The 17,369-nt window shown below is 40.3% G+C and overlaps 1 protein-coding gene across 2 annotated transcripts in view; it reads left to right on the forward strand.

Annotated features, from left to right (window-relative positions):
- Nucleotides 1–17,369, forward strand: part of Frmpd4 (FERM and PDZ domain containing 4) — a 283,401-nt gene that overhangs the window by 225,439 nt on the left and 40,593 nt on the right. For both annotated transcript variants that reach the window (XM_023719577.1, XM_004635038.3), the window contains exon 4: nucleotides 13,272–13,317. In XM_023719577.1, the coding sequence (XP_023575345.1) occupies nucleotides 13,272–13,317 (46 nt within the window). The remainder of the gene's footprint in view (nucleotides 1–13,271; nucleotides 13,318–17,369) is intronic.

The raw sequence follows: 17,369 nt of genomic DNA on the forward strand, positions 1-17,369 counted from the left end.
GGGCCGAAGTTCCTCACCCGTCCTTTGGCGCCTTGCCCTGTGGGCTGAACCAGAAGGTTGAGAGCTTGCAGAGGTTGGTAGCTGGCTCCCTTGAGAGCAAATGAACAAGAGTGCCCGAGGGAGTGAGCACACAGTATGCAAGGCAAAGACTGGTGAAAGCTGACCTCAGATGTACTGTCCTATCACTTGTTCTGTATTCCCTATATTCCTGAATCAGTAAGTACAGCCCATATCCACTGAGCAAGGGTCAAGCAAGATCTGAGCACTGCAAGGTAGAAATTACTAGGAGTCATCTTTGTGGCTGTGTAATGCATGTATGTCCTCTTTCTAAAATGTGACAAGCTGTACCGTTCAGCCTTTGGTACCTCTGCATGTACATTGTACTTAAAGTTTTGGTTGACTGAATGAATAATTAATGAACAGGATCTATGCTTCTCACAAAAGAGACCATCAACCTTCAGGTAGACTTTCCCTAACTGGAAGTTCTTAAATTCAAAAATAAGAGCCTGCCTTCTAGAAACACAGCTCTTTCTTCCAACCCGCCCCTGCCAGCTGGGTAACCTTTAGCTTTCTTTGTCATTATCCCTCTTCTCTGGTCACTGTGCATAGTTGTGTTCACCACTGCTCCGAAGACCCACGAAGCCTGAAGAGTCAAGGATTTCTGTCCAGTTACAGTCATGGAAACTGGTGTTTCTTGTGCTGTAGAAAAAGAACAGGGTCCTGTGTTTAGATTGTCAGAGCAGAGAAGCCTCCAAAAAATTGAAGAATGAAAATTGTATTAGTGAAGGTGGCCCCCTAGTAATGATGCATGTCAAAAGGACCAGAAATGAAGATTTCCTTAGTAAACAGCAGAAAAATGGCTGCGTACCAAAACTTCATATGTACGCTTATCATGCATTGTCCTTGTAATGTATTGCCTAGTTCTAGTCACTTCATACTTTTAAGGACCTGTGCCCACCACTGTGAATATGAATAGAGAGCAAAAGAAAAGGAATTAACAAGAAAGTCTGTCTCAGGTGCTGAAAATAAAACAGTAACTTTGTGAAAGCTTGAGAAATGTTAGCAAAGAGCTACATGTGCAAATGCATTACACTTAACACTATGCAAGAAGCACTTTGGGTGAGCCAGTGAGATAGCTCACTGGACTAAGCACCTGCTTTGGCAAGCACAGGGGCCAGGGTTCGATCCCTGGTCTCACATCCCATGCCGGCCCCACCCCTAGGGGCACTGAGCCAGCCACTGAGTCTGGGCATGGTGATGAATACCTGTAACCCCAGCACTGGGGAGGCTGAAAACAGGAGGATCACTATGAGTCTGAGCTGTGTACTGAGACCCTGTACCAAATACATAAATGAAAAAAAGAAGAAGCAGCTCTTTGACTATTTCTCATTAACCATCCCATTTTTCTTTGGTTTGTTTTAAATCATAGCTGGACTGACCAGCAGTGGAGCACAGAGCAGTGCTTTCTCATGGTATTTATCTCGGCCTGTGGCAGTGCCTTTAAGGAAAGTATTTATTCTGCTTGTTTTTAGTTTTCATTCCCTGTTTTTGGTTGCACTGTCATTTCAATCTAAAATGATTTCTAAGAAATGCTGTTCCACATAGGGGTTCTTTAGAAGGCGTTCTAAAGAGTCTTCCCCTTAATAATCTAACAATTATTGCTGACACTCAGCTCTCCCTTGCACTCCTCCCTTGGTCCCCTAAAGAGGCCCTTGCTTCCTACCACTTGGGCTCCTACCAGCCTTCCTCAGTATAGTGGCCAGAAGCATCTTTTTAGAACTTGTGTCACATATTGTCTCTTTTCTGCCAGAAACTTATATCTAAAGCCAGCCCATCTCAGTGGCCTAACAGCTTCTGAATAATACGGCCCCTGAACCTCTCCAGACCTTCCACCCTGGAACTCTGCCCTCTCCCCTACAGGCTCACTGGGCTCCTGCTCTGACTTGATCGTCCTTGATAGGTGCCACAGAAGCCTCTGTACTGGCAATCCCATGTCCTGATCTCCTACACATTGTCACTCAGATGTCAGCCCACCCTGCAACACTCGCAGATCCTCCTTTCCACCACATGACCTTCAGTATGCAGTATTTTACATATACACTATACACTTGTCCCCATTTATCCACAGTTTCACTTTTCCAGAGTCTCAGTTATACATGATGAACCACAGTCTGAACATATTAAAGGAAGATTCCAGAAACAAATAATGCGTAAGTTTTAAATTGTGTGCTGTTCTCTGTAGTGTGCCGAAATCTCACTGGTCTATCTGTAGCACCTGGAATATGCCTCCTCCTTTTGACTCCTGTGCCTGCCTTCTATATTCCTACCAATCTGTCACTCAGTAGCTGTCCTACTTGTCATATCAGCTTTAAAGTATCACAGTGCTTGCATTCAAGGAACGTGTAGGTTTTGGTTCCACTCGTAGTTTCAAGCATCTTCTGGGGGTATTAGAACATATCTCCCACAGATAAGGAAAGCCTACTGTTTTGGGTAGCTATTCTTACTGAATATTTTCTTTGTCTAGACAGTGAAAGCTAGCAGATTAAGCATGTCATGGTCTGTTTTATTCAGCCAACATGGATTCTTAGTCGTACCTCTGTTGATATTCTGTACTAGATCGAAATATTTATTATGGGGACTGCTGTGTATATTATAGGATGGTTTGCAGCATACCTGGCCTCTACCTACCAGCACCTGTCCTACTTATGCTAAATACATATGTTTTCAGACATTGCCAAATGCCTCCTATGGAGGAAAATCTCTCCACACTGAGAATTTCTGGTGCATCCCAAATGGATGGCTTCAGACTGATGCTCATTAAATATTATTGAAAGAATGCATGAAGTGAGACATGTTTAGCATCACATGTGTGTCCAATTTGATTTTTACCCCAAGGGACACTGTTGCTTTTTATACATCTTAAATATAAGCTAAGTACCATTTTTACCCTCTAGGTAAATAAGTAGTTCAAAGGCCAAAGACAACATTCATTCAACAAAAAGTGAAGTAAATGGACACAAATTTAGACCACAAAACACAGATGTGCAAATAAAACTCTCTTGGCAGAAGCTTAAAAATTCAATGTCAGACCTGAGTTTTACTGCAGAGGTTAAAGAAAATAGAATAAAATAAATGGTTTGAAGTGATACACTTTCATCAAAATGTTAATTTTGTTAATCACTATATCAATTATATAGATTTCACGCTTATTCGCCTAATATGCTTCACAATGAAAACCATAGACTAAGCCCAAAATACCTTTAAGTAATATGTGAATTAGACATTGCTGAGAATTCTGGTTTCTCCATCAGTTCTATTCAACTCATTAGTTGCATGTAAGCTATTTAATTCTAAAACAGAAATTATAATATACTTTAATCCTTTCTTTTTAAAATTCAATATGCACTCCACAATGCAATACCAATCGTGGCTTCAAATTATTCTTTGTAGTGAAGTGCTTTTAGTCCAAGATGCTGATTGAGTCCTCTCCTTTTCCCTAAATTGATTAGGTTTTTTTTTCCTCCTCCACACCAAACTCCAAAGGCCCATAATTAATGTTACAATTATTTTGACCCTGGTCCCAGCCTTGTCTCTACACTTCAGCCTGTGCTTGTATAACACAGTCTTGGTGTTATGTTTGGTTGGTTGGTTGGTTGGATTTGCTTTTGTGTTTTTTTGTTCTACTTTGGTCACAATTGAAATATACTAAGCAGTGGATAGTTTAGATGCTTTCCCTTGCTTGATAAGGGAGATGTGTTCAGTTTCAAACCCATTTGACCCCCACGAATGCCTATTGTTTTAAAAATAAAGCTTTCCAATTCTTTAGGAAAGATGGTGGTCTGATTGTGCATGGCAGCTAACAAATGTACATAATGGCTTCATAAAATCATTGCTTACTCCTCATGCTTCTGTGAGTTGACTGGTCTCATCCAGATGGTTCTTGCTGGGGTCTCTCATGTCGCTGCAGTGAAATGGCAGCTGTGGCTGCAGCTATCCAAAGGCTTGATTGGGCCAGACATCTGAGAGTTCATCGTCATTCCTGTGCTGTCGCCAGGCCATGGAGAGTTGGTAGAGTCAGGTCTGGCCAGGCTTCTCTTTGTCTCTCCACACTGCTTCCACACATAGCCAGCTTGCTCCCAGAAGGGGTCCCAGGGATGATGGAGTTCTTACTTTAGGACTGGCTTTCCTTAAAGTGACATTGTGAGGTAACAAGGCTTCCAGGACTCTCCTGACCAAGACCTGGAAATCATGAAGTGTCATTGCTACAACCCTGTATTGTCAAAAGTAAATCACAGGCCTAGTGCAGGTTCAGGGGGGAGGAGACTACATAAAGGTATGAATCTCAGCACACTGGTGGCAAATCTTGTCATGTATGCCACAGTGGATGCACACAGCCATCTCTGTTGGCACATGAGCCAATCACCCCAGCAGCCAAGCATTGAATATCAGTTGTTTTTTTTTCTGAACTAAAATCTTAGTATTCATATTGAATTGGAATGTTGACACTTTGAGATAAATAAGTGAATATGGGGTTACAGTTTGGGCATTTGATCTCTAAAAGTTTCTCTATCACTGTTCTACCACATATGGTTAGTTTGAAAGTGTGATGATTAACTGTTGTGTCAACTTGCTTAAGATATGCCCAACTGAGGGGCTTACCATAATTCTGAGTGTGACTGAATGGATTTACTAAAAATGGCAGACCCACTTGGGCATGGGAGGAACCAACAAATAGGCTTCCAGCTTGAATGGTATAAAAAGAACAAAGGAGGAAGGCTCTCTTCTGTTTCTTCAGAGAAGTAACTGTCTTTTTGCCTTTGCCTTGGGCATCTGTCCCCAGCTTTCAGTGCAAGCTCCTCAGCCTTCTGTTACACTCTTGAGTCTCCTGATGGGGACTCCCAAGGGACTCTTCAGGGAGCTCCAGGCCTTCAAATTTCAACTGGATCCTTCCTATCTGCTATATGCAGACAGACCTTTTGCACTTTTCCATCCCTGACTTTGCAAGTGACCACTGAAAGCTAACCTTTTAAATCCATTTGTGTGTGTGTGTGTGTGTGTGTGTGTGTGTGTGTGTGTGTGTGTGTATGCATGCATGTGTGCAATATAATCATCCAGTTTTTCAGGGTGAACTCTTTAACATATTGCTTAACAAGGATCTGTCCTTAAATTCTCTTTACTTCTTCCTTTGACTGCTAAACGGGTAGTCTTTTTGATTGGCAAGACAACTCCTTGTTCCAAAGGGAAAATGGTTGTGGAGTAGACATGGTAGAAATGGTAGAAGCCAAGCTATTGTTACTGCCCAAGGGGAATCTTTAATTTAGCTCCATTACATCTCTGTTACTCTGATGGCTAGGGCAGCTTCATTTTGTGCAGTTTCTCCACAGCTTCTCTTAAACATAACTGAGAACAACAGATAATCCAATCCCTCTACTTTACAGATATCAGAAGAGAGGCAAGCTTCAGCGGGAGTGGGTAGAGTGTCGATGCTTCATCTAGTCCAGGATCGATCACACTTAGCTGTAGTATGTTGACCTTTTCTGAAAACTGTCATTTACTAGACATTTCCATACTCATCAACCAGTGGCTTCAGTACCTGTTGGGAACTGGCTCAGTGGCTAACTGGAATCCCTGTTCAGAGAGCTGCAAAGATCAAGGAGATGAAGCATGAAACCCCCTCCCAAGCAGAGTCCTGTTGTAACTTTTCTGAAACTAAAGGGAGCACTACTTCCAGCAGCATTTTGAGCAGTAGCTGAGGCTGACACTCTGGGCAGCTGCTTATCATGTCAGAAAAATCTCACCACATCCATAGTTTCAAATAGAAGCAAAAAGTAGAAGGCAAACAAGCGGCTTCATCACAAAATACCCTAAGACTGAGGAAAAAAAAGGCCTTCCAAGCAGAGTCATCAGAAAAATGCTGGGTTTTGCTTCCATCCACAGTAGCTGCCCACCAGCAGAGAGGTTAAGGGCTGACATGCAGTAGCTTGCAAAAAAGAATATTTTCTAAATTCTTTGAAGGACTCTGAAGTGCAGGAAAAAGAAAGAATCTTGTGTGTTCCCATATGTACTTTAGAAGTGAGAGTTCAAACACCCCTTTCATGGAACTTTACCACCTTTCTTTCCAAATAAAACTATTACACATCAATGTGTTGAGTTATTTTAGAATGTCATCTTACAGCTTATAAGAGCCCCAAATTGCCTCTTTATTTTACTTTGTCAAATCTAGCCTTTCATTCTGGGTGTGGTGGTGCATGCCTATAATCCCAGCATTTGAGAGGCTGAGGCATGTGGATCCATACAAGTTTGAGATCACCTCGGTTACACAGTGAGTTCAAAGTCAGCCTGAGCTACATAGCAAGACCCTGTCTCAAAAAACAACCAACTTTTTAGCCTTCACAGATTTTCTTATTTCCACTTTTTAAATTTAAAATTCTACAGTTAACTTGTTTAATCTTAAGTCAGACTCTTGAATGTGAACATAAAATATCTTCCTAAATAGTTTTCTTTTTGATATTTATTTTGTTTCATTTTCCCAATCTCCTAGATAATCTCAACACCCTTCACAACTCTGTTAAATTAACATCAATCTCTGAGTTGATTAGGACACCTAATTAGTTTATCTACAAGGGTAACACATAATAGTCCATGCTAGTATGATTACATAATGCAGTATTAAGATTAGTATTAATGCTATACTAAATATAAAATGGAAAATGCAGTTAAAGAGAATTACCAACTGTATTACTCTAAAATATATAGAACCCACCTATCGCTTCATTGTTAGAGAGATTTTAGGGCTGTAGAGGTAGCTCAGTGGTAGACTGCTTGCTAAAATTCTGGAGGCCCTGAGTTAGATTCCTGCCCTGTCAGAAGCAGTAAGAGTTAGTACTGAAAATTGTACCTCATTAAAATCTGGATATAGTAATGAATACCTGTCATCCCAGCATTCTAGAAGGCTGCAGTAGGAAGATCAGAAGTTCTAGCAAATTCAGAGACATAGCAAGACCCTCTTTTAAAATAAAAAATAAAAATAAAAAGGACTTTGCTTAAAGCTTACTATCATATCCCCAGTAGTGGAAAAAGAATCTGAGTGTTTTTTCTCACATAGTTTGCTTCCATAGACATATAGTGATATGCTTTATGGGATGTGCTGTCAAAGCATGGCCTGCAACCATGAAGTCAGGGTGTCCCAAATATGCTTCGCAATGGACTGTCAGAAACTGTTGAGACAGTCAGGCACTTATGCCACTGCACTGTCTGTTAATCTGATCGCCAGATTTGATGATAAAAAGATGAAAATATAACAACCATTGTTAATTTGCTATTCTTATTTTGAAAATCTGTACCATATTGTTACTCTGTTTCTGTCTGTTTTGCTATTTTCTTTTGCTTTTGTTTTTGTTTTTACTGTTTAAAATAAAATACAACCAATTTTTTTTAAAAAAGAGAAGAAAAACAATTGAGCAAAGATCTTCTCTAAAGGAATAAGGAGAGAGGAAGCGAAAACAAATTGGACTGGAATGGTTTAGGCTCACCTCTTTTTCCCCTGATGGTCACCACTGTGATTCAGGTATTTAAATGATGTTTTTAACAGACTCATCCATTTAAAAATATTGGCACTAAAATTTGAAATTACTCCTCAAAAGTACAAAGTTTACTTAGAATTTATGATGAAATGCTTCTCTAAATGTGCTTCTAGCTGGATTTTTAAAAGCCTCTAGCTATTTTAGGCCTTCCTAAAAAGAGGTTATCTGCTCACTTGAATGTCGCATCTTCATTCCTGATTCCAATCTTTCTGTTGAGGCTAATTTAAATGTGCTTGAGTCTATTTTTTCTTCCTAGGATTAAAAAAACTCTAAGCGTTCCAAAACATTATGGAGTTAATTTTTCTTGTCTGGTAGGTTATAGTTGAGTAGTTACACGTGAGAAAAAACAAGAAAAGAATGTCTCCAATTTTAATGACACATATCACTTAGGAAATATTTTATTTTAGTAGAGACACCTTTATTCTTCAAACTGTAAAAGTAATACCAATCTAGATTGTGCTTCAGGAAATTCACAGTACATCAGTGTAGATACAGAAGCCTTAAATATAATACGTATATTTTGAAAAACGTTTCCCATTTTCCAAATAACGTGGTATGCACAACCACGCTGCTTCTTGGAGTTATTGACAGAAAAAAATTCTGTGACTGGTGAAGTCACAGGTGGAAGCTATTTTTGAGGAACTTCAAGAGTACTTGTTTCTAAGTTTCCTTTTATTATTGTGGCAGGCAGCATATCAGATAGAAGGCCGGCAAGATAGCTCAGCAGACTAATAGCCTGCTTAGGCAAGCTCAGGGACTGGGGTTTGATGCCCTGCACCACATGCCATGCCAGCCCCACCCACAGTTGTGCTGAACCTGTGCCTGAGTTGAGACATGGTGCCACATGCCTATAATCCCAGTGCTGGGGGGGCTGCAAACAGGAGGAGGAACACTATGAGTCCAAACTGCATAATGAGACCCTGTACCAAATTATATATATATATATATATATATATATAATTAACCTCAGTGAGTTGTGAATTTGTATTCTTAGCTTTGTGCAGCCCTCTTTTTCAATATGGCTAGGACTTGTGTTTGCTTCTGAGAGCCTATGTCAAAGTGATGGGGTCCCTTCCATGACGGTGTTACATGAGGCTGTAACACTCCTCATCTTTCTAGTTTTAATGAGGTCAGTGGCCATTCTGGGAGCCCCATGTGGCAAGGAAGTGATGGTAGACCTAATGCAACTATCAACAATGCACTGAAATCCTCAATCCATAAACTATGGAGTGCAGTTCTACCAAAACCATAAAAATGAGTTGGAAAGTGGATCCTTTCCAATCAAAGTCTCATTTGAGACAACTCTGGATAGTGCCTTCAGCCTTTTTTATTTTTTTAATTGAGAAAGAAATATAAATGAGACAGTTTCACAGCTGATTAATAGGACAGTTTTGATAATCAATACATGGTACATTGTTATCTTCTTAGTGGTTATCCATAGCACAAGAAGCAGAAAGGGTATTCTGTCCAAACACTATTAGTATACGTCTTTCTTCTCATTGAATTAAGTGAAAGTAGCTGTAAACCTATCTTAACTATGTTGTATATACAAATACAAAATGATCTTTCCTTTGTATCCTTTTTTTTGTCCTGTCAGAGATGCTTTCAGCCTTTTGAGAGAATTTGAACCAGATGGCCAACCTAAGTCCATATTTTTGTTGTCCATAGTTTTGAACTGTAAGATAACAGGTGGTTGTTGTGTAAAATCACTGAGTTTGTGGCAATATGTCATACAGAAATTGATAGCTAATAAAACTATGGTCTGTGGGTGATAGAACTATGACAACCCCCCAAGGATATCCACATCCAAATCTCTAGCTGCTGACTTTGCTGATGTGATTAAGTCAATTATGGAGTGATTATCTTGGATTCCAGGCTGGCCCATTGTAATTGCAAGGGGCTTTGTCAGTGAGAGCAGTATGCAAGCAAGTCAGGAGGTGAGTTGCAGATGCTACGCTGCTGGTCGTGGTGATGGAGGAAGAAGCCATCATCCTAGGAACACATGCCTACACTGGAACTGAAAAGTCTCTAGAATAAAAGCAGCACCACTGAAGATATTTTTATTACAGCACAGTAAAACCCAATTCAGTTTCCTATTCTTGAGCAATGTAAGACAGTACATTTGTATTGTTTGCAGCCACTAGGTCTGTGGTTATTTGTTGTATCAGCACTAGAGAGCTAACACAGTATGGTTATTGGCATCTAAGATGAGTATCAATGGTCCATTTGCAGGGTTCATTTGCTATTAGAAGCTACTGTACAAGACCTGTGAGCATCAGCTTTTCTTTCCAGCAGTGAAAAAAATACTGTAAATATGGTACTGTTGAGCATTACTAGGAAATTTGCATTTGTCGTTAGCCTTAAGGGCCTATCCATTCTCTTGCTTATTTTACTACCTCATGATTTGTTCTGCTCCTTATCCTTCATTTTTTTTTTTGAGATAGGATCTTGCTATACACTCCAGGCTGGCCTCAAACCCATGGCAATCCTCTTGCCTCGGCCTCCTGAGTATTGAGATTCAGGCATAATGCCACCATGTCCAGTTTTCAATCCCTCACACTTAGCTTTAACCTTCATTGTTCTTCTTTGGGCTCAAGCCCTTTTAGTCTCATCTTTTACTTTGAAATTCAAGAACAAAATCTATTCATGTCTACTTAAGCAAAGAGAATTTGGGAATAAATATAGTATAGATTTCAGAGAGAGCAGACAAATGGCAACTGTGTTTTCCCACATTTCCCATTTATGATAGCTTTACAGAGCCAGTTCTAGCCTTCAAGAAAATCTTAGGTATGTCCCACAACATGTATTAAACAAGTGCAGAAAAATCTTCCAGCTGTGCTCACAACAATCTATAACTTGTAATTAAAATGTTCAATTGACATATGAGAGCTAAACTCCCAATTAAACAAAGTTCTCCCTTGCCCCTATTTCAGGTCTGGAAAACTTGCAGTGGCTTAAGGGGCATTGCCAATATTTTCTCTATTGTCCAGCATTTTCCTCTAGCTGTCTCTTGTTTCAAATTGAAATGGGGCCAGAATGGTGAGATGGAAAGCTGGAATCTAGCACTGGTGCTCATGTCTGTGAAAGATAATGACAGTTGACGCTCTTGTGAGTGCTTTTGTGTATTCCTGGAAGATTTCTCAGTTGAGTTACACGAGTTATAGCTCCCTTGAGTCAGGCAGAACCCAAGGGCTGGCTACGTCCAATACTCCTAAGCATCTATATCTTTCTCCTGGAAGATGATCAGTTTATCTGGAGGCCTTCATGAAATGACCTCAGGCCCACAACTGTACTGCATCTTCAACATTTTGCCTTTGAATTCACTTGATGCACCTGCATGCCTGGAATGGGACTCGTTTCATGAATACAGCTTCTGCCAGTCTCCTTGGTTCCTTTTTCCAGTTTTTAATTAAGTCTTTAGTCAGGCCTCAGGCAAGTAAAGGGTTAAGAATTCAAAAGTACGGTTTGCATCACCTCCTGTGACTGTCCTACAGCACCCTTCTTTAGCATATGGTGATGATTGGCATCTATTGGCATGGGGCTGCATTTGAATCTGTCTAAATTCATCTTGGCATCTTATAACATATGAACACATATGGCTTTGATCTTTTTTTTTCTTCCTAAGATTTGTTTAGGAAGCCTAAGGGATCTGAAGCACTATGGAATTAATTCTTCTTGTCTGGCAGGTGATGATTAAATACTTACAGATGAGAGAAAACACAAGTGAAAGCTCTTTTGCAGAATGATGATAGATATCATACTGAGAAATTTTACATCAATTATTTTATTTCTAATGGAACAGTGAACAACCAGGGCTGAGAGCGATGGGAATCAACCCTGCTCAGAGTACTGCTGGTATCTGCAGCCTTGACTCTGGTACCCTCCATGAATGTGACTTAGCTCCCAGCCCTCTTCATCTCTGTGATTCTTAGTTCTGACTCTGGAAAGAAAAAATTCTGACTGGCTCATTCCCATACACAGGTCCAGTCAGCTCAGCCCACAGGATGGATTCCTGGGGCCCGTCGGCTGCTTTGGAGAACTCTGGAGGCACATCTGGGCAGAAGCAGCTGGACAGGGCAGACAGCTCCATACTCCCAACAGTGGCCTGGGGGCTGTCTTGCATTTTTTATCTGCTGAATGTTGCCTGTTTCCTGTGACTAGGGACTAAAAACTAGGAAGCCGTACCTTGCTTTCCATTTGCATTGCCTTCTGTATATTTGTCTTGTATCTCTCTCTTAAAAATAGACACCCAGCTTGCCTCCATCTGCTGCAGGAAACATCATTATCCTCATTCTCTTAAAGGCTAGTGGCAGAATTCCTTTGTGAAATAAAGCCAGAATGACAGTGTGTTGGGTGACAGTGCTTTTGACACTGGAATGTATCCAGTGATACCAGATTGACTCCATACTTGTAATAGTGTCCATATACTTGCTGGTGCTGTGAGATCCTTCCTCTTACCCACAGAAGCTGATTTTATTACACTGGTGCTCTGCGTCCTGGGGCTATTGGAATTACCACAAGCCTGGAACACTGAGACTTGTGGGAACAACCATGCCACTGACAGCAGTGTTCCCCCGAACCTTGCCTGTCCTGCATCACCATCACCCTATGAGTCCTGGTGCTTCCTAGAGTTAGCTTACAATTAGTGCAAGGTCCTGTCCCATGGTCCCTCTCTTTCCTTGTCCTTTTCCCTATCTCAAGTCCCACACTGATCTCGAGGGCATCGATAGGACATAATGCAGCCAACCTGCTAAGCCACAAATCAGTGAGAGAAATGCAATCTTCAGTGGCTTCCTCAAAGGAACAGAACTGCAATGGATTCCCTTCACCTTACCCATTTGAGAAATAAACCATCAAAGAAAGTATTTAATTACAAACTCAAGTAGAAAACATCAGCTTCTGTTGAGCAAAATGGCAACTGACCTTTTTCTTATGATACAAAAGGAACAAAGAAAGGAAGGAGGAAAAATATTATAACCCATAATATGATTCTCCCTCAAGGGTTTGAGTCAGTGGAAAGGTTGGTTTACTTGAAGGAAATTAAATAAACCATTAGATTACATTGTTCTGCTTTAGCTAGGAAGCATTCTCTGTTGTGAGAGATATTTTCCAATTGGTGCCTGTCTGAACTACTTACCAGCTCAGAGTCCCAGACGTTGGACTTCTACTGGTGCATGGTGCTGGAAGCACAAGAAATCCAGTGACATTTTTGTTTCATGATGCAAACCCTGAGAAGGTAATGACGTTCCATGAATTGATACAATTTTTAAAAATCCCTTCCCTTTACCAGAAAAGTACAGAGAAATTTTTAGCCAGCAAAGATAAGTGGGCCAAAGGAAAATCAGAAGGGGAGAATCAATTTTGAGAGCAGTGAAAAACAGAGAAGCTGATTGAGTTGATACTTCTAAAACCATTCTTTCCTCACCAAGTTTTATTTTAAGGGACTGGCCACTCGGCAGCACGGATAATACTGCCTGACGTAAACCACCCAGGAAGCTTTCAATTGGATAGTTTATTACACTCGGGAAATACTTGATTTTGGTGTTCTGTGCTGTTTGATTTCCACTTCCCTGGGAACCCAAAGAATATTCATCAACACATCATACATTTGGCTTCGAAAGAAAATTGTCACCGTTGAGTCTGGACTCTGTTGCATTTGGTAAATATGTTTGCTTTTCTCTCTTACAGAAGCTGCAAAGAATCGATACTCCTCACTGTCATTCAGCCTTATCCTGTAAGTGTTCTGTGAGTGAGAGTGCCACGGAATGGCCTTGGGTCTCTGGCCTCCTCCACCCACTCAAGTAAAGCTACGATAAACATCACCTGAGGAAAACAGCATGCATTCACAATACGAGTTCCACAATCTTGATTATTTGTACTTTATACCCCGTATCCAAAAACTATTCACTAGAGAGAAAAGAAAGTGATGTCTTCTAGAATTATCAAGTTTGTCAGTCCTGTGGAACTCACAGGATAACACAAAAGTTAAAACTTGCTTGTGATTTCCAGTTTAAGAAGCCCAAGTTATCTGGGAATTGTAGGATGTTGGAGCATAAATTTTATCCTTGTCACCGTCTGAATAATTTTGTAGAACCCTGCATATGTCAGTCTGCTTTAAAAGAGGTATTGGAGGAAACAGTGGTTGTCAGAATTTCCTTCCATCCACCTTAGCTGGGAAGGTGGAAGATGATTAAAACCATACTCTCTTCAGTTCACATATTTAAAAAAAAACTTTATAATGGTTTCATTTTTATGCCATACAATCCAGTCATTTGGCACTCACAATTCAACGGTTTTTCAAAATTTACTGAAGTATGCAATTCTCACCACAGTCCTGTTGCAGAATGCTTCCTTCTCCCCAAGGAGGTTCCTTATTCCCAGCTTCCAATTTGTTCTGCTCCCATCCTCATTCCCAGGCAACCACTGATTTAATTTCTGTTGCTGTACACTTGCCATTATTTGTGATTTTCATATATCGTCAGGTAAATGAAACTTCATCAAAGCAAATTCCCTTAGAGTTTTCCTAAAACAGTGGACATCAGTATCTTGTGTGGCCTTTAGAAAGAGAGGCAGTGGGCTGGCTGTGTAGCCCAGCAGATAAGCACTTGCTTAGGTAAGCATAGGGGTCAGGGTTCAACCCCTGGCACCGCATGCCACGGTGACTCCACCCTCAGGGCATGCTGAGCCGGCAATGGAGTCCAGGCGTGGTGGTTCATGCCTCTAATCCCAGCACTAGGGAGTCAGAAATCAGAAATTATCATTATGAGTCCAAGCTACGTAGTGAGACCCTGAAAAACAAAAAAAGAAGAAGAAGAAAAGAAAAAGAAAGAGAGGCAGAGATTCCAACCTGATAAACTTCTGTTTTCTTTCCCCCAGAGTGGAGCACATCAACATCAATTACAATACCCTGGAATTTACAGATTTACAGTCTCTATCTTGCAACCATACTCTTTATGCTCTTCATCTCCCATATCTTAAAAAGTTTCCCTCAAGTCTGTGATATATATATATATATATATATATATATATATATATTCCAATAAGACCACAAATAGAACCAACCACCACCACCATTATGTTATCCAGGACCGAACTTTATATGTTAAAAGCTCAGTTTAATATTTATCATGTGTTTTGGCCCTGATGCTTTGACAGAACTTACACACACATTTGGATTTGATGCCTCAGGATGTAAGAGATCCCAGATTGAGATCCGGTGCCCAGCAGTAGAACAAGTGACTCCCATAGCTGCCCAGGATTTCAGTTTTCTCAGCCATTGCAGGACTAGGTGAGGTGACACTGTATCCAGGAGCTCCCTGGCTCTGCTGTTTACGGAGTCCATGGTTCACAATAACATATGCTTCAATATAAAGTACAGCTGGGCTGTAATTGTCATTCTCAGTACTCACACTTCTTAATTTGTTTGTTGTAGGCAAATACATTTCAGCAAAGCCAATGGAAATGCCTGTAATAAGCAAGCGATTGAGCAATTATGAAGTCCTGCTAGAACTCCAAGTTTATATTGTCTTTTTCTGAATTCTCTCTCCCTACTTTGTAACCCATTAGAAATGTAAGATCAGAACCATTTTACTCCAACCCATATTATTTTTGCAATGCATGCTACTATTTCATCCCATGCAGTAAACAAGAAAGCAAATGTAGAGTTTGGCATTCAAGTTTATGGTTGTGTCTTGTGGCTTTTCTTGCCCTTATTACAGATTGGATCTATGAAGATTGTTCACGGAGTGAATACTCATTTCTATTAATGAGTGAATCATGGGACTTCCTTTCTGCAGATAGTCTGGAATTTTCTAAGAGTTTGATAAGCTTTTGCTGCTGAGCTCTATTAAAATCAATGTTTGGCCTCAACATTCTAGAGCAAATATCACACGTTCCTGTGGGCAACAGCCACTCTCCTGCTCACAGTCACTCACTCTGTCTAATCATCGCTGATGGATTATCATTTTGAACTTGATGTTGACCAACCCTTCTCCCTGAAATGCCCACAGCATACTCCAATCTGACCTCCTCCTCAGCCTGGCCAGCTCATTCTCACTATTCACATCTCAGGCCAAATTCTAAGTGCTACTCTGGGTCAGTGCTGTTGACATTGAGGAGAATTCTCTGTAGTGGGGCTATCCTGTACATTATGGGATGTTAGGCAGCATCTCCAAATTCTACTCACCAAGGGCCAGTGGCACATATTCTCCACAGTTGTGACAAACAAAAACAAATGCAGACATTACCTAATGTCCCTCAGGAACAATATTACCCCAATTGAGAACCATTTTCCTGCCTCTGGTCTCCCTTTACTGTGCCCATCCAAAGTGACTTATCCCTCCTCTGAACTGTGAGGACTAATGATCTCAAGTTACTTAGATATATTGAAGTAATGAATGTACATGAATATGAAGCAGAAAGTGAATGGGGAAGGAGAGAACAATTTCTTACTTGTATTTTTAAGTTTGGAATTTTCTACCAGAAAATTTCTTCTTAAACAAATATTAGGTTTCATTTATTTGCTAAACATTCATTTAGCAACCAGGATTGACATACACAAACAGATGACCCGGCAGACTAAGAGAAAAATCCATAAATTCTACTTTTATTACAGACAATAAAAATTAGCATTTTAATTTCTTTTGCAACCTGCTGGCCAGCACTTTTCATATTGTTTGCACTTCTCGTGTAGGTTAAGGACCAACAAAGACAAGAGAGCCAATATTTACACTTTCTGCCACACCTCATGTGTGCCCAGGATATCTCACCATGATCTAACCACATAAGTCTCTTTCCTGGAAGACTCAGGTCAGGGGGACCTAGGAGAAGAGTCTTAGGGTCCCTGAAATTCTTTGATGACAAGTACTTCTAGACTGGGCATGGTGGTTCATGCTTGTGATCCCAGCACTCAGGAAGCTGAAGCAGGAGGAGTACCCCAAGTTCAAGGCCAGGCTGGCCTACATAATGAATCCAAAGCCTGCCTGAACTACATAGTAAGATACTATCTCAAAAAAAATAATTCTAAGAAGATTCCTCACATTTTTAGAAGTATTATTAGACTTCCCTCACCCTACTCCTTTTACTTTTTTTCTTAGGAAAAAAAAATGTAGAGGTACAGAACAATTTCAGAAACAGGAAAATAGGCATCAGCAAACCTTTTCTTCAGAGGTTACCATATAAATTTTGTACCCTACCTCCTCCCAGTCTTTTTAAATATGCCTTGTTAGCTGTCAAGGTCATATCACACATACAATTTTATTTCACATCTTTGTTTAATAAGCATTTTTGCATGTCATCAAAATTTCTATATAAGCACCTTTTAAATGACTGCAAAACATTACCTTGAACTGAGAATGGCTTAACTAAGCCATTGGGCTCTTTCCACTGTCTTCAATATTTTGCTATTTTAAATAATGCTGCAAAGAATATCCTTGTACATAAATCTCCATCTTTTTAGCAGTGTTTCCCCAGAATGGAGTTCGAAAAGGGGAGTTTCTGGGTTAGTGATGGATTTTCCATTTTTTGTACTGATAGGCCATCTTCTTTCCACTTACTATTATTTTTAAGGTAGATCTTTCACTGGAGAGCACCTTCATTTTCCTGGAACTCTGCCTTCTACAGTTTCAAATACCAGAACTTCCTCAACTTCCCAGACAATGCTACCCAAGATGTAGAACGTTTAGACTGTCTACATTTTTCCTCACACTACCAAAATTCAATGGGACTTAGGCTAATTTGCTCCCTCAGTTCCGATATCCCTAAGCTACCATGATTCATATCCCCTTG

The sequence above is a fragment of the Octodon degus genome, unplaced genomic scaffold (assembly GCF_000260255.1).
Source record: "Octodon degus isolate 3935 unplaced genomic scaffold, OctDeg1.0 scaffold00069, whole genome shotgun sequence".
NCBI lineage: Eukaryota > Metazoa > Chordata > Mammalia > Rodentia > Octodontidae > Octodon > Octodon degus.